The sequence below is a fragment of the Anser brachyrhynchus genome (genome assembly GCF_964034855.1).
Source record: "Anser brachyrhynchus genome assembly, chromosome: 20".
NCBI lineage: Eukaryota > Metazoa > Chordata > Aves > Anseriformes > Anatidae > Anser > Anser brachyrhynchus.
Window position 1 is genome coordinate 11904779 of NC_137713.1, and position 23870 is coordinate 11928648.

At 53.2% G+C, this 23870-nt stretch overlaps 3 protein-coding genes across 3 annotated transcripts; 2 read left to right on the forward strand and 1 right to left on the reverse strand.

Annotated features, from left to right (window-relative positions):
• Positions 1–256: 256 nt before the first annotated feature.
• Positions 257–2482, forward strand: LOC308180862 (C-C motif chemokine 5-like). The gene is made up of 3 exons (XM_080563197.1): positions 257–581; positions 1058–1169; positions 1809–2482. Exons 1-3 carry the CDS (start codon positions 509–511, stop codon positions 1894–1896), a joined length of 273 nt encoding a protein of 90 aa, XP_080419323.1. The 5' UTR covers positions 257–508; the 3' UTR covers positions 1897–2482.
• An 8055-nt stretch (positions 2483–10537) lies between these two features.
• On the reverse strand, positions 10538–12185 carry LOC308180861 (C-C motif chemokine 4-like). The gene is made up of 3 exons (XM_080563196.1): positions 11976–12185; positions 11386–11497; positions 10538–11097 (listed from the first exon to the last, which is right to left on the reverse strand). Exons 1-3 carry the CDS (start codon positions 12112–12114, stop codon positions 11010–11012), a joined length of 339 nt encoding a protein of 112 aa, XP_080419322.1. The 5' UTR covers positions 12115–12185; the 3' UTR covers positions 10538–11009.
• A 7735-nt stretch (positions 12186–19920) lies between these two features.
• LOC308180829 (C-C motif chemokine 4 homolog) lies at positions 19921–22003 on the forward strand. The gene is made up of 3 exons (XM_080563065.1): positions 19921–20733; positions 21073–21187; positions 21520–22003. The coding sequence occupies exons 1-3, from the start codon at positions 20664–20666 to the stop codon at positions 21605–21607; spliced, it is 273 nt and encodes a 90-aa protein (XP_080419191.1). The 5' UTR covers positions 19921–20663; the 3' UTR covers positions 21608–22003.
• The last annotated feature ends 1867 nt before the right edge of the window (positions 22004–23870 follow it).

Consider the following 23870-nt stretch of genomic DNA (forward strand, 5'->3'; position numbering starts at 1 on the left):
GTGTGTCCCAGCCCACCGCAGGCCCCCCGACTGGACCTGGTCCCAAGCCATTCAAGGGGCTGAGCACCTTTGTGCTCAGGGCTTGGGTTCTTGAAAAGGACATTGGTCTGGCAACTTCCTGGCCCTGTGGGAGGCTGCTGAGATGAGCTTGTTGGGGTTTGCTGTCATCTTGGTGAATCTAAGTGTGAACCTGCTTCTCAAGAGCCGTTTCATATCCTGTCTTGGTCAGTATAGCCCTTGTGCGGGTGCTGGTTAGTTCAGACTTACCCCACCTTACACAAAGGCTATTTTAGTATTTCCTAAACCTGCTGCTTCCTCTTTTTTTCAGTATTTCTGAGGCAAAGGTGCCATGACATCAGCTCTGTTACGCTTTGGAAACTCCGAATACTTGCCTTGAAATCTGCTGCCACCCCTATAAAAACTAAGGAGCATCCAAACCATCTCGCACCAGACAAAGGAGAAACCTGATCTGGTCCTGCTTCTGCCTTGCAGCTCACCTCTGTCCATAATGAACATCATTGGTGCAGCCCTCTCCATCCTTCTGGTTGCTGGCCTCTTTTCTCAGGCCTTTTCTGGCCCAAGTGAGTACAACTCTCTGCTCTCCTGGGGTGGGATGTTGGCGGTCAGGATTTTTGCTCTGAAGGCAATAATTTTGAAGAAGAGATAGAAAAAGTTTCAAAGGTTAAAAACCTGTCTGAATAGCTTTTCATGCTTTCTTTGAATTGGTTTTCCTTTCCAGCATCCTTTTGACTTAGGGAGGTAATTATGAATTTTACATTGCAAGGCTTAAAGGCTTCAGGTTTCACAACTCTGCTTTTGTTAGCAGGCTTTAGGAGTGATAATAGAGTGACCGAGGGGATGTTCATCTTTGGTAGTGAGGAAGAGAGCCTTTAGCAAGACACTCTAGCAGTGACTTTCATTAAGCACAGTCATTTATTGCTGACTTTATGGTTAATTTGGATAAGAAGAGGGCTCCACAGCTGAGTAAGGGAATGGTTGCCCATGCTATCATAGGCTTGAGGGGTAGACTCATGCTGTCCTTCCTGATCTCTTCCAGTTGGAGCTGACACAACCATCTGCTGCTTCAGCTATACCTCACAGAAGCTGCCCCGGAGTCATGTGAAGGATTATTTCTACACCAGCAGCAAATGCCCACAGCCAGCAGTTGTGTAAGTACTGGCTCCTGCTCTGAGCTCTTGGGGAAAGGCTCCACCAGCCTTTGGGCTCTGCTCCAAAGTTTCTTGCCATCCACTGGGACCAAGAGCATGGTGGTGTGAGGAACCATGTGTGGAGTCAGGGGGCAGCCACCACAGGCCCCACATGCTGCATGTGAGCACTCATCCTCAGCTGACAACTAGGGCCATCCTGATGCTGGGAACAAGGTGTGGGAAGGATATTCCTGCGTAGCCAGCAGGACCTCCCTGTGGCCATGAGCCCAAGGCATATAACGTGCCACTTGCAAGACTTGTACCTGATGTAGACTAGGGGTCTGAGGCCAGCAGATGCTTGCCCCAGAAATGCCAGATGCCCACACACTGCATCCAGGCTCACCTCCAGACTGGACAGGGACAGGAATGTCTGAGCATGGGGACTTCTCCCAGGGGACCTGGAGCTCTCCTTGATGCCTGGGTTTAGCAGGCTCCCCTGGAGCTTGTGGTTTATGGGAGGGTAAATGATCCCCTTGGGAGCCAGCACTGATCACAGGACAGGTCAGTAGGTGTCCAGAAGGTGACCCAAGACCCTGGCTGCCACTTCGGCATGTCCCTTCTACCTCCAGGACTGTAACACCTCTCTGCATGGCTTGACAGGTTCATCACCAGGAGGACTCGGCAGGTCTGTGCTAAACCTGATGCCAGGTGGGTGAAGGAATATGTGAACTTCCTGGAGCTGCACTGAGCACTGGGAGCTGAGAGGAACCTGCCAGGAGAGTCCTGCAAGACCATCCAGCAAAGTCATGGCATGGACCAGAAATCCTGCTTGTTCTGAGCACCGGGACCAACAGACACCTTGGGGCCCCTGAATTTCCTTTTGTCTTGCAAGGGCATTGTTTATCTTTTACAATTTAGCCACCCCTACTGGGCAGCTGTGATGCTGGGGACCTACCTCCTGGCCTTGCAGACATGGCCTGGCATAGCCTGCTGTGCGAGCTGTGACTAAACTCCATCCACTCCTTGTGCCTCTGCTGCTAGAATGGGAGGGGAATCTTATCTTAGGAGCTATTTGTGGGAAGTAGTCTGTCAAAACTAGGTATGAGTGCTGTCATGTAAATGCAGTCTGACTTCCAAGCCAGCTGGCTGAACCCTGCAGTACAGTAGATGCTGTGAATGAGATGCAGTGAATGAGATCCTTCCTTAGTGGAAGAAATGGCACACTGGATATTTATGGGATGCTGGTTGTGGAACCATGTTGTTCAGCCTTATTCTCAAAACGCTGTGTCTTGCTGGTACCAAAGAATAAAAATTTTTTTCTCTCATTCTCTTCACTATGTGTCATCTCTGTTTCCTCTCTTGCCCAGCCCCACAGGAAGGCAGAAAGCACTTGGTCCTGGGAGTGCTGGGGTGTGGAGGGACCTTTCTGCTACACAGTCCAGCACCTGCCTACCCCAGAGCTGGTACTTGGAAAGTACTTGTCTAGAAGGACTCCACCACAACCACCTTGGGAGAGGCAGGAGACAGACCCTGATTTCCCAGCTGGAAATGCCTCATCCTCCTTTTCCCTAAAAATCTTCCCTCCTGCATCGCCTCCCTAGTTTCCAGCACCCAGCACTGCCCAGGGCTGCGTCCTCCCAGCCCCTGCTCTGCCGTGAGCCAGCCCTTGCCCCCATCACATCAGTGACCAAGGCCAGGAGCTGGTGGAGCTGGTCCTGCAGGATCTGCTGCTCCGCTCTGGCCCTACCTTCTTAGTGTTTTACCACAGGCACCCATTATCTGCTGCAGATCTGTCTGCAGCTGGTCTGCAAAGAAAGCCTGAATTTGGTTTTTAAAAGCACACTGAGTAAAAACAAGAAAAACACTTTGTCAAGCTATGGTTTGCATTTAAAGCTCGCTGATGTCTTTGTGGGTGGAAAATGAAACTGCTGGGTCTGACCTCCTGCCACTGAAGCTCTGTGGAGGGGGGAGAGGACCTTCGCTATGTGCCCTGGGCTGCCTCCATCAGAGCTGCCTGAAGCAAAAAGAAGCTTTTGTAAGCCAACCTGACCTTGTGCAGGCAGTTTGTGCATGTCTATGTTCACGTCCCAGGCCATTGTTTACGAGGAAAAGAGCTCCTCTTCACTCACTGGGACTTATTTCTCAGTCCTCCCCTCATTGCCATAATTTTCCTCCATAATTTGGAGCAAGCAAATCAGTGTGAGATACAGTTTCTGTTAAACACCCCGAGCCCACTGGTGCTACAGTGGTCTGCATGTGTTTGTGTGGTCTCCTGTCCTCCCCTTGCTCATCACCACCTTTCCACAGATCTCCCTGATTAATGGCCACCCTTTCCTATGGAGTTCTTTATTAGCTGCCTCAAAGTCTCCATTTCTGGCAGAACCTGAGCACAGAGCTCTAACCCACTGCTCCCAGGGCTCTCTGCAGACCGAAGCTGTGTTCCCTGCAGCCTGGGGCAGGAAACAGATGCAGAAGCCTCGCCGAGCCAAAGCAGACAGGGGACACTGTCATTGCTCAGAGAGAAGGCAGATGGTGGTGGTGGTGGAGATGGTCTCAGTGAAGAAGGGGCTGCCCTGCTCAGCACGAGGCCTTGCAGCCCTGCTGGGCTTTCATCTACCTGGCTGAGCTGGCAGCATGTTCTTACAGTGAGAGCAGGCAACAGTGAGCCCCGAGACATCTGTGCGTGTGTCCATGTCAAAATATCACAACCCAAAATGATCCCGTCCTTGAATCCCGGCAGGTCTCCTGCCTGTGTGGTGCCCACATGCCGAGGGGTCCTGGGAGCCCCAGGGGACCCAGCTGTGGAGGGATTCCAGATCCTTGGTGATGGGATACAAGGTGACAGCCTCAGGCAGAACAGAGTGGCTCTCCCTGGGGATGGGGAAGAAAAGTGTAGGGGGTGGAGTTGGGTGCAGGGCACCCCGTGGGACAGAAACCATCAAGGAGGCACAGATGAAAGAGGCAGAGAGCTGGGAGGCTGCAGGTAGAGGACAGAAGCAGAGGAGGGAGAGGGAGGTTGCAGTAGAGGAAGGGATGCCAGCGCCCAGGTCTGGGATGGGAAGAGCCCTGTCTGGTCAGTGGGGTCCCCAGGCATAGGGGCAGGGTCCTCAGGGATGCTGCCTCCAGCCCACCTTGGCAGCAACCTGTGGAGTGTGCAGAGACCTGGCAGCAGGAGATGGGGGACAATGAAATCCACATGGGTATCAGGTCTGGTGCTCACAGCAGGCTCGTGGCTGGGGCAATGCACATCCAGGGGTCTGCAGGGCTTGGGGGTCCTAAAGGATGTGAGGTTGTGGGTGGCAGGGGGAAGCCTATGAGCGAGTGAGGAGGGTTGTGGATGCCCAAGCTCAGTGAGGGACATGGCAACAGGCCTTATGAGCAGGCTTTGTTCCTTAATGTCAGCGTGAAACCATGAATGAGGCTGAAGGCTGCTAATTAGTGGAACACCCAAAACACTCCAGTACATCACAGCTTCCCTCCAGGTAGGTGAGGGATGCCCCAGCATAGCTCTCTGAGAGCATGAAGGCTCTGCAGGCTGGGCTGGTAGCTCAGTGGGAGAGCAGAGGTGCAAGTTTTTGTTTCACCCCAGCAAGGAAGCTCAGGCACAGTTGGCTATGGCAGGAGGAAAGGGGTACCCTGGGGCACAGCCTGCCCATGGGAGGAAACAGGGAGGGGATGCAAAACCAGCTGGGTACGCCTGGACATGAGAATAATCAAACGATGCACGCAATGCTTTGCTTTCAGACAGTGTCTCTTTGAATGCTTCACGGACAGCTTTTTCAGCACTGCTTTCTGTCTCTTACAGACAGGGACACTGAGGCACAAGCTTGCCCTCTCCAGGGCAGGCCAGCTGAGGCAGGATGGCCAAGCAGCACTCCCTGTGGGGACACAGCTCCCTTTGCCCTGTCTGGCAAACACTGTGAGTGAGAGGGGACCATGGTGTTCATGACACTGAAACTACTTTGCAAGAGGAGGAAAAGAAGCTGGGGCTGAGATGCCATACTGACTCGTGTCCCCAAAAATTTCACAAATACGCTCACCCAGCAGTGGTGGGGCAGCTCAGGCCATTTTTTTTCCTGGTGGTGAAGATGTGGAGAGGACCAGGAAGCCTTTGTGCTGAGGAAGGGATGCAGCACTGCAGAGCTGCATTGTGGTGCCACATCAGGGCTGGGAACTGTCCTTTGTGTGACCGCTGACCACTGTGCAGGCAGCCAGCCAAGGGGAGGTGCTGAGAAACCAGAGAAGGTCCCATGTCAGACTCCTGGCTCTGCTTCCACTTGCTGCAGGCTTTGGCAGGCAGGGAGGAGGACCACAGACTGCAGGCCTGAGTGGCTGCTGCAGACAGAGTAGTTGGTGTCTGCTGGGGCAGGCATCCTGTGGGCATTGATCTCTGCACACCAAACACCTCACCCGGGGGCTCCTCCTCAGTCAGGCTGGGATGGTTTTGTGGTGGTTTACGTAGCTGAACTCCACCACAACCTCTCTTTCACTTCCCCTCCTCAAAGGAAAAAGGGGAGAAAATATGATTGAAAGGGCGCCGCAGTTGAAATAAGGACAGGGAGATCACTCAACAGTTATTGTCATGGGCAAAACTGACTCAGCATAGGAAGATTTATGCAATTTATGGCCTATCACTACTGGATTACAACAGTGAGAAACTAAAAACAAATTTAAAAAAACCTTCCTCCCCAACCACCGTCTTCTCTGCCCTCCCCTGAGCGGCACAGGGAAACGGGGAATGGAGCCTGCAGTCAGTCCCTGACTCCTTCGCAGTCACTCTGTGCCCCTGCTCCACGTGGGGTCCCTCCCACAGGATGCCGTCCTTCCCAAACTGAGCCTGCGGGGGCTGCCCACAGGCAGCAGCTCTTCAAGAACTGCTCCCACACGGCTCTGCACCAAAGGGTCCATCCCCCAGGAGCAAACTGCTCCAGCGCGGGTCCCCCACGGGTGGGCGGCAGCTCCCCCCAGGCCCCCTGCTCCTGCGTGGGCTCCTCTCCATGGCTGCAGCTCTGGCCTGGGGCCTGCTCCTGCGGGGGCTCTCCACAGGCCGCGGCCTCCTCCAGGCCACATCCACCTGCTCCAGCGGGGGCTCCTCCACGGGCTGCAGCGTGGAGATCTGCTCCGTGTGGGACCCGTGGGCTGCAGGGGGACAGCCTGCTCCACCAGGGGCCTCTCCCCAGGCCGCAGGGGAACTGCTGCTGTGAGCCTGGAGCACCTCCTGCCTCCTGCTGCACTCACCTTGGGGGCTGCAGGGCTGGTTCTCACTCATCTCTCTCCCAGTTGTTGTTGGACAGCAGTTTTTTGTTTTGTTTTGTTTTGTTTCCCCCCCTTTCTTAAATCTGCTCTCACAGAAGTGCAAACATCACTTACTGGCTCAACTCTGGCCATCAGTGGGTCCTTTTTGGAGCCAGCAGGAGCTGACTGTGATCTGACATGGGGCAGCTTCTGGGCTCTTCTCACAGAGGCCAAATCTGCAGACCCCTGCTACCAAAACCTTGCCGCATAAAACCGAGACAGATTTCCCAGAATAACATCCCATCCTCCCTCTACAGGGCTCATCCCTTCACCAGTACAGGCAGGTCTTTCTCAGCCACCTCCCTGCAGCTGGAAAATCTCTCTCCTTGCCAGTGCAGAGTGATGGCCAGTCCCAGATAACACACAACAAACCCAACTCTTGGTCCCAAGATAGAGAAAGATTTGTGGGACCAAGTCAAAAGCTTCCTGAATGGGCCCAGGGCTGGTGAGTTACCCACACAAGAGCTGGCTGCTGGCACCAGCTGGTAGTGTAGGAAGACTCCTTCTCACGTTTCCTGGAAAGCTTCTGCCAAGCGAGCACGAAGCAGTGCACAGCTGTGACAGGGCTGGTTGGAAGAGACTTGGAGTGTAGGACTGAGTCCCTACAACCAGAAGGAGACGCATCAGGGATGCTGACCCTGCCATCCCACACACATGGAGAGTGAGAGCACCTAACCCTAACCATTCCCACCCCAGAGACCTTGGGACTTTCTCCCCACCGGGCAAGGATGGGCAGACAGGACACAGGCTTCCTGCACCATCAACGAAGATATGCTGAAGCCTGTAGTGGGAAGGGGCAGTAGTCCCCACAGCTTCAGCCCCCTCTGCCCCATCTGGCCATGTGGTCAGTCCCCTGTCAAGGAAAGCTCCAGCTGGACTTCCTGAAAGGCCCTGCCATTGCTTGCCTGTGACTGGACTCCCCAGGAACTTCTTGTGCTCTCCCAGAGTCCTCAGGCATAATAAGGAAAATCAACCATGTACTACCAGCAGAGAACAAGTGCTCCTGCTGGGCCGTGTTCCAGGCCAAAGAGTCAGAGCATCCCATGCCTGTTCATCAGGCCTTACAGGTCACAATGATGAGACCTTCTTCCTCCAGGAGAACAAAAACAATCCAAAGACAGAAGTGGGTTCACCTTGGGAGTGGAGGGCAGCAACAAGGAGAGCAACCAGAGAGACCCTCACATTCCCAGCCGGAGTGAAGCAGACATACAGATAATTTCTGTGCTCATCACTGATCCAACCAGTCCTTGCTTTCCACAGGGTGGTGCACCAGCAATGGGTGCTATAAAAAAGGGTTTAGGAGAAAGGCTTCCTGAGTGACGTGGAGCTGCCAGCACACAGCCAGCATCACATAGCTTAGAAAGACAAAATTCAAAGACACTGAGTTGTGAGGTCAGATCCAAAACAACAGCTAACAAAGAAGAGCTGCAGGGGGGGGCTGTGACAGGATATGCCTCCCTTAATACTTCAGCAAAGTTGCCCAGAAGTAACCACAACTCCACTCCTCATGGTGAGGACAGCTAAGAGAGGGAGGAGGCAAGAAGTGCCTCCTTACACTCTTTACCCCCTGAGGGCTGATGAAGGGGATAGCTGCAGAATCAGGTTAGGAAGAAGGGCCATAGGGGGAGAATGCTGCCTGTGGGGTTGCTCACACCCTATCCCAGGGCTTCTCCCAGATTCACAGGCAGTAAGGGGAGAGCTAAATAGGGTTCAAGCTCCCCAAATGACCAGAGAGGACTAAGATACCAGGTGTAGCCTCCAGTAGTGCCCAAGGCTTGATGCTTTGCCCATGGGACTGCAAAGGTCTTCTGACATTCTGGGTGCCTTCTGGGCATTACTGAGCACAGGCAGGGAAGGAAAAGCCTGTGCAGGTTCAGCAGGCTCAATGTGCCAGTCTCCTTGGTTTCTGTCCACCTCAGTAAACACACGAAAAGCCTTGCAGCAAGCAAGAAAGAGCTGGGGAAAGTCTGGTGCTGTCCCTAGCCTCAGGAGAGGACCTTTGCAGGCAGCTGATGCATCGCCCAGCAGCCCTGCCCTGCCCTGCCCAGAGCTAGCGGCAGGCAAGAGGCTGGGGGCAGGCTGCTCCCCTGCACCCAGGTGCACCCCATTGTTCTGAGACCCCCCACCACCCATGTCTCACACTCACCCTGGCTCACTGGAAGCCAGGGCTGGGGTGTCAGCGAGCAGGGCTGGCATGGCTGCTGCTCCGGGAGTTTCAGCAAGGAAACCGAAAGCAGAGAGACTGAGGGAAATTCCCACAGAGGCGTGGGCTCCCAGCCAGGGACTGTCCGGAAAAGATCCAGCTGCAGAGCCAAGCTCCTCCTGCCTCTCCAGACTGTCTTGGGTCTGGGGCATAACCTCCCCCCCCTCCCCCCCCGGGCTCCCTGCATCCATCCTCTGTCCCCTCACAGAGAAGAGGATTGGGGATGATTTGGGGAACAAAAAGCAGCTGAGAATGCAGCAGCTGTGGTGGTCAGGAAGGTGGCAGCTCCACAGCCCCCAGCACCCCCTTTCCAGGCTTCTCAGCTGCCCACCCATGGAAGCAGCTCCTGGCCACCCACCACACCATGCAGTGGCCATGTTCTGCTCCTACGCCTCTTCCCAGCTCAGGACACCCCTCCCTGCAGATTTTCTCTCTCACCTATGATGGCAAGCCATGAGCTAAAGGCATGCTGGCCATAGGGTGGGGTAAGATTTTTGCAATCATGCTGACCCCACTGGTCAGTTTTAAGCTGGTCCCTGCTTTAAGCAGCTCCTGTCTGCTAGAACCCTATTGAGGAGAGAGAGAGAGAGAGGAGGGGGAAGCTGCTCATCCTCCCAGCTCGGCAGGCAGAAACAGGACTGCAGAGGACCCCTCCACATGGTCCCCATCACCAGCGCCATCTCCTGGGACACAGAACAGTGCTCATGGCCAGGGACAGGGATGGGTCTGCCCATGCTGCCCCTTGGGTCCCCCATGAGCCTTCCTGCCTGAGGTCAGATTTCCAGCGGGGAAAACACAACACTAGAGGGAAATCACAAGACAGCTGAGAGGTGGTTTCCCAGTCTCACGGCAGCCAAGTCTGACCTACAAGCATCAGGGAAAAAAATGAAACAGTAAGAGACTTTTTGCATTAGGAAGAAGAAATACTGACTGAACAGAGCAGATGATGTGCAGAGGGGATGGCTGCAAGGACAGGCATTTCTTCTCAGTGTGCTGAGCATCACACAGGCAAACCGTGCCCAGCACAACGCTTTCTCCATTGGGACCTGCTCTGCACCATTGCAAAGCCTTGTCCTGGGAACAACAGCAGGGAGAAAGCAGGTTTGCTGGTGTTTTTTTCACCCCAGCAGCACAACCAAACTGTGTTTTGGTTTACTGGTGGGAATGTGAGGAGCAACCCCATTGGGATGCTCAGAGAGCCAGGGTGCCTGCTGCCTTCTGCTGCCAGCCAGAAGGACCCAGACGCATGCCGGGGCTGGCGGCAGAGCAGCAGTGGTGTCCTGGAGGAGCAGGAACATGGGACAAGTGATGTTGCAGGGCTGCTGACGATATAGGCGTGGTGCCTGCAGGCTCTGTTCTGGGAAATGGCGTCACCTTCACTGGCACAAAGGTCCAGAAGAGCATGCTTGTGGGCAGGGAGCTGGCCCTGCTCCATGCCCTAGCACCTGGGCACGAGGGCACACGGGTGGCTCACGTGCCCTGTGTGCCTGTCAGCTCCCCGCACGGCCCCAAAGCCATGACAGCCTTCCCCAGTCATGCCCTCTGAAGTGTGCCCAGCCACTGCCTTGTCACACAGACAGTGCCCATTTGGGGACCAAGGCACCTGGGGGGTGTGTGGGGTGCCTTCTTGTGTGTGCGAGGCTATGTGTGTGCACAGGCATGTCTGATTTTGTAGAGGATGTGGGAGGCAGAGGTATATGTGGTGGGGGAACAGTCAGAGGATATTTATATGTCTGTCGTATGGAAACAGCATGGTTTTACCTCAAACCATTTCCCATTATCACATGTCATATAGAGTGTGTCGATGGGCTCAGTGGTGAGGTTTTTTCTCTGTGCTGGTGAAAGCGAAATAAAGGGGGGGGGGGGGAAATAAAAATGCTTTATCCAAATCCATGTTTTATCCAAATTCTTTATTCTCCAGAATCATAATTTCACACAAGTAAGCCTGGGCCACCCATCGTCCTACTCTGAGACTCTGAGCTGCCCTCCTGTAAATACCCTCCCTGCCACCCTCCTATAAATAGCATTATGATCCACAGATGAAAATACTATCTAATATGATCGTTTCTTAAATAAATTAAAATAATATAAGAACAATAGAGGTGCAGTCCCATGGGCCTTTCTGGGCCACAGGCAGAGGTGTCAGGCTGACTGAAGAGGTTTCAGACTGGTCTTTGCAAGCTGAGTGCAAGCAGCAGCACCCCAACACGGGGTGTCTCATGGTGCCGTTCCCGCAGTCCCTGAGAGCTGCATGCAGACGATGTGGTATCGTGCAGCTCCTGCCATCCCAAAGCCCTGCTCTGTCGCAGGGGCTCAGAATGACATGACTCATGACAGCAGCTGTGCTTCCCATCTGGCTTTGCTCAGTTCTGCTTCATGTTCTGCAGGTATCTTTGCACCCAGGTATCACTGGGATTGGCACAGACTTCGCGCCCTTTCTTTGTGATGAACCTGTGGAACAGGGATGAGACACATGAGGTCTCTGCTCAGAACAACATCCCAGGTTTGGGGTATTGCAGGAGGTTCTCCCTTGTGTCCCAAGCTGGTGCCATGGCTGACAGGGATTTTCCCCCCGCTCCCATCTGCTTTTTCACACTACAGGAACATCCCCGGGCATCCCCACAAAAGCTTTGTTGGCGGTCCCTGCAGGACCATCCCCAGCAGGTCCCCGCACATGCACACACACACGCCAAAATGGCTGTGCCTGTGCTGCGCCCAGGCATCAGCCTTGATACCTACACGAGGGCTGGCAGGGAGCAGCTGGTGCTGGTGACGTAGTAACGCAGGATGAGCTTCTTTGGGAGCTTGTGGGATGTGTAAGAGAAGCAGCAGGTTGGGTGGTCAGGTCCAACTGGAAGAGACAGGGAGAGACAGTATGAGCACGTGCTGAGCTGTGCACCGGGAGCAGCCAGCCCAGAAGTGCAGGGAGCTATGCAGGTAGGAGGGAGTGAGGAACCAGGGAATAATTAAGGCTGAAAGGGGCATGGGAGATTGTCTGGTCCAATGTCAACGACGATTGCCAGGGAAGGCAAGTATACGAGAGATTCCTACTCAGTTTTAGGGCAGAGACTGGGAACCCTAAACAATAACCAGGAATAAGCATCCCACGTCCAGGATGGCTGGACAGATGGCTAGTTGGATGGAGGGATGGAGGGATGGAGGGATGGACGGAGGGATGATTTTCCAGTTCAGGGAAATTGTAGTTGATTGCAGTGCAGAGTGGAGAGTGGCTGAAAAATTCCCAGCTATCTACCAGGGGATCTCAGTGAAGAAATAATAACGAAGGCTCAGATCCATTCTTCCTTCACAAATGAGAAAGCAGGACTCACCTGGGGCAGAGGAGGTTTGGGAGCAAGAGGCTGCAACGAGGAGAAGAGCAAGAACAACTGAAGAGACCTTCATCTTCCCGTCAGACAAGGACAGTCGGAGCAGGACCAGGAGCTCTGGCAGATGCAACACAGACTGCATCAGCTGGATTCAGTTCCCTTTTAATAGGGAGACCTGGAGGCAGCAGAGAAGCCCAAGTGGAAATTCCAGAATGATGATAGAGGATGTCACGAAAGTGAAATAGCCAAAAAAATAATAAGGCAGAAGGAATGGGATATAGTTCACATTGGAGCCAAGTATGTTGAGCTTTGACTCAGCATTCATTTTCGTTTTTATCAAATCAAAAGGAAACTGAAGCGTGCCAAGTAGCTTGGCCACAAAGAAGGGATCTATTCATCTAAATTACAGGAGGGATTTTCCCTGTGAGTCTGCATAGAAAAAGACAGAACATTTGCTTAAGATTATGCAACTCTGGAAAAAAAACAAAAAACATGCAGGCTCGAGGCACGCTTGTGCTGTTGTTATGCCGGGTGTTTGCTAAACTGCAGTGCAAGGAGCTGAGGGGTGGCTGCACCACAGACTCTGTGCTGTCTGAATCGCTCAGCCCCTACCAGTTCCACCGTGCCTGGTTTAGCAGGGACCAGCCAGGATGGGGCTGGAGGCACCCCTGAAGGTCACCTGGCCCAGCCCCTGCTCGCAGCAGGGTCAGCTGGAAGCCCTGCATGGGCTGCCCGTGTTCAGCCGGGCTTTGAAGACCTCCAAGGAGAGGAACGCCCCAGACTCTCTGGGCAACCTGTTGCAGTGTTCAGTAATAAAGTTTTACCTGAGTTTTAAATAGAATTCCTTGTGTTTTGGTGTGTGTGTTGCTTCTTGTCCTGTCACAGACACTGAGAAGATTCTGATTTCATCTGCTTCTTTTCCCGTACACACATTGATAAGACCCCCCACCGAGTCCCAGGTCTCACAGCCTCTCCTCCCATGACAGGTACCCCAGTCCCTAAATCATCTCTGTGGCCTTCACTGGACTCTCCAGTATGTCCATACCTCCCTCTTTCGCTGGGGAGCCCAGAGCTGGACACAGGACTCCGGTGGTGTCTCAGCAGTAGAGGGGAAGGATCCCCTCTCTTGCTGGCAGCACTCAGGCAACCCAGGACGCTGCTGGCTTACTTTGCCATAAGGACACGCCAGCTCACGTCCAGTTTGGTGCCCACCAAGACCCCTAAGTCCTTCCCTCCCAGGCTGCTTTCCAGCCAGCCAGCTCCCAGCATGTCCTGGTGCACGGGGCTAGTCTTCCCCAGGGGAAAGGTTTTGCATGTCCCTTTGCTGAACTTGATGAGGTTCTTGTCCTCTCGTCTCTCTAGTCTCTCCAGGTCCCTCTGGCTGGGAGCACGACCCACTGGCATCTTAGCCGCCTCTCCCAGTTTGTGCTGTCTGCAGGCTTGCTGAGGGTGCACTCTGTCGCACTCTCCAGGTCATTAAGATATCAAACAGGACTGGCCCCAGTACTGACGCCTGGAGTGTCCCAGTGGTGATGCCAGCTGGACTTTGTGCCACTGATCACAATCTTGTGAGCCCGGACATTCAGCCAGCTGTCAGCCCACATCAATGCCCAATACCTCATCAGTTTGTCTATGAGGATTCTATGGGAGCCAGTCGAAAGCCTTGTTAAAGTCAACATAAATAACATCCCTGCTCTGCCAGGAGGATGATGGAAGAGGAGTTTTGCCAACCTGAGATGTTTTCCAGTCTGAACTGCTCCGCTGGGTCCAAGATGGATTTTTCTGGCTGAAAAGGTGAGAAACAGGTAGTAGAGAACCTGCCTGGCATGGGAGACACTCTCCAGCCCCGCAGGTGCCCGGCACTGGAGCTGTAGCAGGGCAGTGCCACAGTGCAGCATGGGGCAGCTGGGCACAGCAGCAGCTCTGGGGGGGCACGGTGAGCCTGTGATACCTGACCTCCTGCCCCAGCCTGAGGGTGCATCTGGGGTGGGAGCCTCCTCCACGGCAAAGAGGAGGCTTGGGGCTGCGCGTGGGCCCCTGGGCCTGGATCTTCATCCCCAGGAGTGCAAACACCTGCTTGTCTCCCCTGGAGCTGCAAACAGGAGCAGTGGAGACACTGATTTGACTCTGTTCTCCATCAGGAACAGAGAGAAGGCTGAAGGCTCCTGGCACAGGTGATGGTCTGCTCCACCACACCCTGACCCCTCCAGGGAGGATCCCTGTCACACTCCTGCTTCCCCACTTGCTCTTCCCCTGCAGTGCAATTCAGGACACTGGTGCTGTCAGATGCAGCAGGCTGCAGCTCACCTTGCAGCTGGGCAGATGCATCACCAGAGAAGCTGAGGATGCACTTTTGTTGGTTCCAAAGCCTCTGTAGGACTTGACACAGGTATCAGGAAAGTGGAGTTTTGCTAGATTCAGAGCAAGCCCTGGCAGGACAGGCAGGGCTCTGCTTTCCATGGCTTAGCAGAGCAGTTCCGGACAAAGGTGCATGGCAGAACAAGAAGTGGCTCCAGCTTTCAGATGAATTGCTGTAGCGTAAAACTAAATCATGGCTTTTTGCCACGGAAATAAAGTGTGCAGAAACCAACAGTGGGAGCTTTCTGTTCCCCTCTTCTTGCAGCTCATATGGTAGCATGTACACCGGGAAATGACAAATACTTGCTGCTGGTTCTGCACTTCTTGCTGCATTTCCAGGACAGAGAGACTGCGGCTACAGAAAGGCAGCTTTGTGGCTAACACCAGCAAGAAAGAGCTTTGCTCATGGGAACTTCACACCTTCTTCTCCCCAGCCTCCCACCTGCAGTGAACAAGCCCAAGGACTAGAGGCTCGCACTGTGCCGTCTCGCTCAGCGCCCAGAGCACCCGGGGCAGTGAGGAGGTGTGATGGAAACGTTCCACACCAGGAAGCTCTGCCCTCCATCCAGAAGCTCTGAGATGCGCAGTGGAATTAAACGAGCTGTTGTTCACTGCTAATGAATTTGACAGAGCTGGGCAGAAGAGGAGGGTCTGGAAGGTGCTGCTGCAGCCACAGTTGTTTGCTTGTGTCACTGGCCCAGACTGATAAGCACTTACGAAAATGCCCTTTGAGAGCTGTGATGCCTTCTGCCAGGGTGGGCACCTCTCCAGCCACTCCCGCGTGGCGCTGACCCCTGCTGCAGGTCTCCACCTTTGAGCTTCCAGCTGCAACCACAGCCACATGCTCCTGCCTGGCTTTTCCCGGAGAGAGATGACCCTGTTGGCCTCTGAGGCCCACGTCTGTTTCCAGCTTTCTGTTTCTCTGCACTGTTTTCTGCTTGTCTGTTAAATCCTAGAGCCCTCTGGTGTCAGAAAGCTCCTGCAGTTTAAGTAGTTATAATCCAATCTCTCTCAAGCTTCCCTTATTATTCCTGGCATGGAGCTGCCTTTTATAGCTTTGGCCTCACCCAGCCTTGGGCATGAGGTTTGTTTGGGTAGCAAAAGAAAGCTAAAATTATTCAAAAAGGAAGATTACAGAGAAGGATGCTATAGTGGTTGCCAAGACTTCTTCCACTGCGATAGTGGTCCCAGGGGCCCTGGGACTCCCTCCAGTCCCCCCAAATCCTGCCCTTGCCAAGAGGTACCAGTCGCAAAGCATGTGCCCCGAGGGGAAGGGACCCTGAGTGCTTCGCTTGAGGCGATGCTGAGGTCTCCTGGGCTGGAGGAAGCTTCATCTGCTGCCCCAAAGCACAGCTCACCTGCAGGTACTGCGACATCCCCAACCCAGCACCGCAGCACAGTCAGATGCAGTACACAAAGGGATATTAGCCTGTCCGTGGCACTCCTGCTCGATGTTCACTCCTGTTGTCCATAAGCCTACATGTGGCTGTGAGCTCCAGCGTGCAGGGTGCTGTGTTTGGGGGATGCTGGGGGTCTCGCCCTGGGCAGAGGGCAGTGTCTGGGGCTCTGTGCAGAGCTGGGGCTAAAGGCGACCCCTCAGCACCTGTTCCCAAACTGTCCCTGGCCCAGGAGGCCACAGGGGGAGGCTGCGAAGCCAGATGCAGCATTCCCCACGGCCACCCCCTGCCCTGTGTCTGCCAGCACCAGGCAGTGCCCATGGCTCTTTTGAAGGGCGCCAACCCATCCAGGGGGGCAAAAGGCTCAGCACTGCAGGGAGCAGGATGGGAACTGTGCTTCAGAGAGATGCTGCAGAGTACCCCAACCTGCAAGCAGTCTCCATGCATGGGAAGTGGTTTGCAGCTTTGCAGAGAGCCCAAACCAAAATAAATGTTGAGGCTAATAAACATCCGAGCATCACTGCCGGCCTCTGTGTGTGGCCTCGCCCCTTGCTGTGGGAGCAGGGGCTCACACCTCCCACAGGGTTTTCCTGCCCCCAGCTCTGGGGGGCTGGTGCCAGACATACCCCTGCCACATGCTGCCAGGAGGGTGGTCAAGGTGGTGCTTGTGGGCATGGGGTCCTCAGGAGGGAGGGCACAAGTCAAAAGGCTCCTGAGCTGGGCCATGGTGCTCAGCCATCCTCAGAGCTCCCAAAACCCTCCCCAGCCTCCTGGAGAGCTGGACATCAGGACAGCTTACAAAGAAGACGATCAATATGTGGCTTTCTTCTCCTCTGCTTGATGATGTCACACACACAAGGCCCAGTGGGTTCATTTACAAACTGGCTTTATTTTTCACCCTAGCAGAGCTCTGAATTTTCAGCCTGCTCTTCCTTGCTTTTCTTGGGGCACTCACCAAAGATCTGACTGATATGGCCCATCCTTCTGGACAGAGGATATAGCCCAGGCAGAGACACATTGTCATTTCCAGGCATTCGTGGGGCTTGAGGGCTACCGAGGGGATGCTGAGGGGTGTGGGTGGGGGCGAGCCCACACCTCACCAGCCAGGAGCACCCTGACAGCTGCAAACACTGCCCTAGGGCTCCAGAATCACTGAAACTCAGTTTTCCCTGTTTCTTTCCTTGGCTTTCATGCCATGGATGGGGAGGGGGTTGGAGCAAGGAGGTTTTTTTATTACACTTTTATTTGGTTTGAAATACCCTACATTTAATCCTCTTTTGTTTGTTTTATTTCAAAACAAAGGCCAGGAAAAATGTGAGGCATGCATAGGAAAGCAATAGTTTTTCCCAAAGCATTTTTTTAGAAAATATCCTTCCTGGAAGAAGGTTCAACCTTTGATGAGATACCATCTCTTATCAACACTAACAGCTTGCTGTCCCCTGTTTCTCGATGGCCGTCACTGTCCAGGATTCCTTGTGTGACACGATTTCAAGGAAACACGAAGCCGCTCTCTTGTGCAACGCAGCCGCACTCGCCCATGCCGTGTGGCCCAGATGGCTGCACTGCCCTCACCCCAGCGCAGCTGAGGCACTGGTTCCCAGTCACTCCCACACGCACAGGTTCCCCCTGGAGCCAGTTCCAGGACATGACATCATCTTGAAAATTCCATTGTTTCTCCAGAAATGTCAAGAGTAGGGAGGAAAAGAATTTCAGGATACTTCAGAAAAGTCTTCAGCACCCGAGCTCTGAGCAGGGCAAGACGAAGACTGCTGCAGGTTGTGCTGGAGGCAGTTACTGAACTTAGGACATTTTTAACACTTCCTTTTCCAAGTGAATCCTGCCAGCTCAGCATTAAAAACTGCTATAAATAGCAAGTTACATCATCCAGTCTCACCATTTTTTGCAGTGTTCCCCTTTCATTAGGCAGATCAAGAATTTCGCTATTTCTGCCTCTGACCAAATTTATTTGGGGCATTTGCTTTACTTAGCACTTTCTTCTGGGATTTCCAGGGGCCTGCAGACAAGCTCTAACATAACCCTCCAGGCAACATCAGACAGACTGCTTCAACCAGCCCATCCTGCTGACTCCAAACATTGCCTGCCTGTGGTGGGGGCAAGGGCAGACCATGTGCTGTGTCACGGGCCCTGAAACCAGCTGGATCCAGAGTGGGAAAACGTTTATTTTCCAGCACAGCATTTTTTGCATGAACCTAATTTCCCCTAAGGAGCTCCAGCCTACTTTGGCCACTCTTCCATGGCCATCTGTCCATTCCAGAGCACCTCCCAGACAAACGTCCTTCATCCCAGACACCCAGCCCCACACCTTCCCCTCTTTCTAAAAGGGGGAAGGTGAGAAGAAATTACTTTCTCATTTCATCATGATAGGGCTGCCGGGGTATGGGTAAGGATACAGTTTTAGACACGTTACAACATCTCAGGGCATTGACTACAGCCTCCCACCTCTACCCAGCCTGTGAGGAGCTGGCAGAGTAAGGGCTTTTGTCAGATTTCTAGGGAAAAAACAGACTCATGGGAAGCGAACACTCCAATTTTGAGGTTATTTTTTGGCTTTCAGTAGTGGAAAAGTTCCAGCACTTGCCTGGCCCCTGTAACACACACTATCTAGGCTAATCTGATCCTAAAGTGACTTAACTAAACTGAAAAGATGTTTTGTTTGTTTGTTTGTTGTTGGGTGGTGTTTTGTGGTGTGTTTTTTTTTTTATTATTAATTTAAAAATTGTCCCTGAAAATTCAAAGCATTTTTGTATCTGCTTGCCAACAGAGGTACAAATGCATGGAGAATTTCATCTGCCTGAAACTGAAAAAATATCTCATTGAAAGCATTCAAATAACCAAATAACTTACAAATAATTCTTCTATTCTAATGAAACCTGCTTTTATCAGAACATCTCTGCACCGTAAATGGCATTTTGCCTGCCTGCCCTACCAACGTCATCTGCCTTGGGAGCAGGACAGGACCAGATGGCTGTAGGTGGCAAATCTCAAGGCATGACCCATGAATGCTTGAAGGTACAATCACAGGGAACAGCTCAGAGGCAAACCACGCTCTTACGTATCTACAAGTTATATTCCCCGAGCAACCAGACAGAAGAGCCAAGAAAGCTGAGGCTGGCTCAGAGCTGATTTCTGGTCCAGATGGCTTCTTTCTGAATGTTGACTTCCCTCCCCGTGCCTGGCCAGGTGCCCCAAGGCTCTCCCCTCATCCTCCCAGGACTTTGAGGGCTCAGCATATGGACGAGCAGAGGGGTCTGGGCTGGTGGTGGAGCCTGCAAGGTGCCTCTCTGCTTCACCAGCCTGGCCAGATGGCAAAAGGAAGGCTGGGGAGGGGACCAGCTTGGCATGGTGTAGCCAGGGAGGAGCTGATGCTCTGTTTGGCTAGTGCCACATTTGCTCCATCTGCCCTCCACACAGAAAAAGTGCTGCAGCCATGCCAGGGCAAGGGGCAGGCATCCCACCACCATGGCTCTCTGCAGGCTCTGGGGACCACCTGGAGGGTGGGTCACCTCTGGGACCTCTCCCTCTCAGGCCTTGGACCACATCGTCTCCCAGAAACCCCACTCTGCTTGGAGGTCAAGCACCCTGCACAGAGCTGCACTGCCTCCCTTTCCACCAACTGCAGCCGGTGGAAGGGCTGCGCACACCATGCAACATTGGAGTGAGGGCTGGAAAACACTGGGTTATCTACAGAACTCACCCAAGTCGACAGCCGGGTGCCTTTTACAGAAACATGGTGAGTCAATGCCCAGCGCTGCAGCAGGGGTGGTTCGGTTGGCTTGCTCTACTTTTTGTTATATTCTTTCAACAGACCTTCAGGAAGCATCTGTTGAAACATCACTGAGTATATGAAAATAATGAAATAGAGACATTTCCCTGAAATGCAGCCACCTCTCTGCTGAGAAGAGGCCAAATTCTCTTTTCTTGACTGACATCCTAGTTTATGCTTGTGCCTTCACCCCCATCTTGAGAGCTCCTGGTCTTTAGAACTGGTGACTTCTTCCTCATCCAGCTCCTGGAGCTCCTTCTGCTTCATCTGCAGGGTCACAGTCAACATCTCCATACTTTTTTGGATCTCTGCATCTCCAGGCCCATCAACAAGAGGCCTCACCTCACCTACCAGTAGTCAAAGAAATATAAGTGTCTAACTTAAACTGGTCATTTAAGGTCTTCTTATAGGACCTGGAGTGAGGCAGACACCTCCAGGAGATAACAACCCACCTCAGCTCCCTTAAAACTGAGGAGAAAACTCAAGCACTTCAGCTTCTGGGACTCTTTTTTCCACCCTTATGCCCACAACTACCTGCGCTGGTGCCTGCAGTGCTGTCACAGCTGCAGGGCAGCTACTGAGTCCCCTCAGACAACATGAAGAACGTACAGCAGAGGGAGCCCACAGGTGACAGCCCCCATCTTGTGCTGCTGTAGGAGGGATACAGTTCAGGGTAGAAGAGATCTCTCTCCCCTTTTTTCCTAAGATGGCCTCATCCCATCTATACTCTTCGTCCCATTTGTGCAGTGCAGAGGCAGGATGCACACTTGCCTCGAAGTCGCTGTTACAGGTTGGGTAATACAGGCCTGTTGACAAATGCAGGAACCTCCACAGGGGAACTTCTTACTAAGGGACATGCATGAAAGAAGCAGAAATAGATACTGTGATTGTTTCATATCCTGTGTCACTGGGGAGGCACTGAATCAAGGGGACAGCTTCACGTTTCCGGGGCTGGGGCTACCACTTCGTTCCATCACGAGACTGCTGCCAGTCGCTTCTCTGGGGGAAATTCCACCACACCTACGCAAGCAAGTGCCCGGACCTGCTTGCCCTATAAATTGGAGGGTATCTGAATGTCTCAGCATCAAAGCGAAAAGAAGCTTTCAAGCTCCACTTGCCTGCTTCAGCTCCGGTCACAACTTCTGAGTTGACATGAAGGTCTCTGTGGCTGCCCTGGCTGTTCTCATCGCCGCCTTCTGCTACCAGACCTCTGCTGCACCAAGTAAGTCTGGACTCTATGAATCTCTCTAAATGGGGACAGGGTCCTTTCTGTCAGCCCTTCCACCCTGGGTCCCTTCTTATGTCAGATCACCTTCTAGCGGGTGCTCCAAGGGGGCCATTCAGCCGTGGGCAGGCACAGCCCAGAGCACAACACGTGCATGGTGTTAGAAACAGCTCAGGGTGAACCCAAATGAGAAAGAATTTAAGGAAGAAGGAAAAAGACCTTTTTTTCCTTATTCCTTCTCCATGTCCTCCCAGACCCATGGGGACTCCAGTCCCAGCTCCCTGCCCCTGTTCCCCTGTCACTTGCCACTGCTCACGCCTGTCTTTGCCTTCACAGTTGGCTCTGACCCGCCAACCTCCTGCTGTTTCACCTACATCCAACGGGAGCTGCCCCGTAGCTTCGTGACCGACTACTATGAGACCAACAGCCTGTGCTCCCAGCCGGGTGTCGTGTAAGTGTCCTCCAGGGCTGGGGGGGTTCCCTTTGGGATGAGGATTCCTCCACATTTTGGACCTGCAAAGAGAAAGACTCGTTTTCAGGGGGGACAGGAAGGATGTGGAGCCAAGAGGTGCATGGGGATGCTCCATGGGCTCAGTGCACTTGGGGCTTACGCTGGTCCTGCTCGAGGGTTTTGCAGGCTGGTGGCTGCCAACATGGTCAGCACCATGTGGTGCTGCCCAAATCCTACTGACCCTCGGGAGAGGCTGGGTATGGAGCAGGGATGGTGGGGTCTCCCCCACACTGAGCTCTCCCATGGAAAACTCACCTTGCTGCTCCCCACAGGTTCATCACAAGGAAGGGACGTGAAGTCTGTGCCAACCCTGAGCACGACTGGGTCCAGAAGTACGTGACTGAGCTGGAACTGAACTGAAGCTTTGGAACAGGATGCGCTGTGCCAGGACGAGCAAGCCATGGACTCCGTCAGAAATGTTCCGTGTCATTTAGAGCTAGCTGAGAAACTGAAAATGTCCCAGAACCTGACTTTAGTGTGCTTTTTTTTTTATTTATGTATTTAATTTTTATAAGGAAAAGGAGCAGATGAAATAACAAGAAAATTACTTAAGATATATTTTTTTAAATGAAGAATCTTGCTTAGATTATATTTTTAGTATTTAATTAATTGTATTTTTGATGCAATATTTAATTCAAATGTTTAGAAATAAATATTTTTGTAAGAAATTTCTGTTTTTGCCTCTATTACAGTTTTTGCAATGACAATAGCTGAAATAATAATAGTGGTAACATCTTTATTTCCTCTTCTAAACTGGCAACACCCTTCCCCCCCAACACACACAATTTTCCCTATCTGTCCATGCTGTTTTGGAAAATAATAAGGAAAAAAATGAAGGAGGAGGTATGAGAAGGACGTAGATTACATTCAGGTATTTAGGCTGTTACAGTCTATTAATGTGTTACCTTTATGGGCTGAAATTTTACTCTGCTGGCTGTTTCAGGGAATGTTTTCTGGGAGCTGCCTCTAAAATGGAATAGCTATTCCCCAAGCTGAGACTGGAAAAAACATGCTTCACTACTAAATTTTAAGAACTGTTTGGTAGAACTCTGATTTAGCTAGGACATGAGGCTTAGCAGATGCATTCCTCTGCTGCAAAAAGTCATTTGTTCCCTGTGCCTCCAAAACCTACCCATCTCTGGACACATCTGAAGCCAGTGATCTGCCTGTCCCCTTCAGTCCCTCCCCAAGACCCAGACCCAGGGCAGGATCTGTGCCTGCAAGGAGACCTCCCCGCTGCAGTCCTGGGGCTGGGCTCCCACCGGCGCTGATGGGGATGGAACCCATGCCACTGGCAGCACGTAGGTTGGTCTGATGAGTTCTGGACACCTGCAGTTGTGTGAACAACAAGGGTTTGGGTTCCTCCACTCTGCGTGGACCCTTATTACCTATGGGGCAGCCCAAGGCAATTGGCCCACAGCAAAGCCTCACCTGAGCTCAGCTCACCCCCCAGCATTTACATACTGCTTTTGGAAGGACAGACGTAAATATCTGAAAATGGGGGAGCACAGAAGGAAGGGTCTTGCGGAGCTGAGAGGAGAGCGGGCAGGGGCTAGGTGGGAGCCGTGCAGCAAGAGGAACCTCCCGCGGGGCTGGAAGGCCTGGGGGTACATGTGTGTGTTTCCGGGAGGGCGGCATATATCGGTGCCATCAGGAGCCTCGTCACTTCAGGAGCTCAGCTCCCAGCTCTTCAGCCCACAGGACAGCCTGCACCCCATCATTCATCCTGTGACAGTGCTGACTGTACCCTGCTTAAAATAGCAGCTGGGGGGGGAGGGGAGAAGACCACAAGTGTGCCCACAAGTGGGACCAGAGCCCCATTCCCCAAGTGCTTCTTGGAGGGAGCTGCATGGCCGCGTGGCTGGGGCGGGCATCTCCACGTAGGCAGCTGTGTAAAACAGCTCTGGCGACATGGAGCTGCTACCTGTGAGCTGGGGAGTGGCCTTGGTCACAGCCTTGACTCCCCAGGCACTGCACGCCCCCAGGACAGCTCCATTTATTGTGACTGTGATAGACAGAATGGCTGAGGTCGGCGGCAGCCTCTGGGTCTGTCTGGTCCAACCCTGCTCCATCAGGCCACCCAGAGCAGGGTGCCCAAGGCCATCTCCAGGTGTCTTTTGACCATCTCCAAGGAGGACACTCCAGCACCTGACTCCAGTGCCAGACTCTCTGGGCATCCTGTGCCAGTGCTTGGTCACGCTCAAGGACATGAGGACACTTTGGCCACTGAGTAGCAGCCAACCCCATACCTGCATGCCGGAGCCTGGTAGCTTCACCTCGAGGACCAAGGTTGGCACAAAGCTGGGCACCCACAGCTGCCCTCGCTCCACGGACCAGCAGGAGCAGGGGATAGGATCTCCTGTCTAGGGGCAGGGAGACCCACAACGGGGTCATCCCGCAATGGCTCGACCCTCAGCAGTCCCCTCTGGACACAGCTCCACCTGGTCCTGTGGCAGTGGGAGCAGTCCCACAGCTGTTGGGTGCCTTGTCAAAGGACACACAGCACAAGGTCAGCCACGAGCACCACCCAGCCCACACACGGTTTGAGCCCGTTGCAAACCACACCAAGCACCAATGTCCTTATCAGCCTGGGTCGTGTTGGAGCCACCCACAGCTGACACCT

Excerpts from the sequence above, each read along its gene's own strand:
- LOC308180862 (XM_080563197.1), top strand. The coding sequence starts at position 509 with ATGAACATCATTGGTGCAGCCCTCTCCATCCTTCTGGTTGCTGGCCTC. Across the intron at positions 582-1,057 it reads TCAGGCCTTTTCTGGCCCAA|TTGGAGCTGACACAACCATC; the intron begins GTGAGTACAACT and ends GATCTCTTCCAG. Across the intron at positions 1,170-1,808 it reads TGCCCACAGCCAGCAGTTGT|GTTCATCACCAGGAGGACTC; the intron begins GTAAGTACTGGC and ends ATGGCTTGACAG.
- LOC308180861 (XM_080563196.1), bottom strand. The coding sequence starts at position 12,114 with ATGCAGTCTGTGTTGCATCTGCCAGAGCTCCTGGTCCTGCTCCGACTG. Across the intron at positions 11,498-11,975 it reads CCAAACCTCCTCTGCCCCAG|TTGGACCTGACCACCCAACC; the intron begins GTGAGTCCTGCT and ends TGTCTCTTCCAG. Across the intron at positions 11,098-11,385 it reads TGCTCCCTGCCAGCCCTCGT|GTTCATCACAAAGAAAGGGC; the intron begins GTAGGTATCAAG and ends CCTGTTCCACAG.
- LOC308180829 (XM_080563065.1), top strand. The coding sequence starts at position 20,664 with ATGAAGGTCTCTGTGGCTGCCCTGGCTGTTCTCATCGCCGCCTTCTGC. Across the intron at positions 20,734-21,072 it reads CCAGACCTCTGCTGCACCAA|TTGGCTCTGACCCGCCAACC; the intron begins GTAAGTCTGGAC and ends TTGCCTTCACAG. Across the intron at positions 21,188-21,519 it reads TGCTCCCAGCCGGGTGTCGT|GTTCATCACAAGGAAGGGAC; the intron begins GTAAGTGTCCTC and ends TGCTCCCCACAG.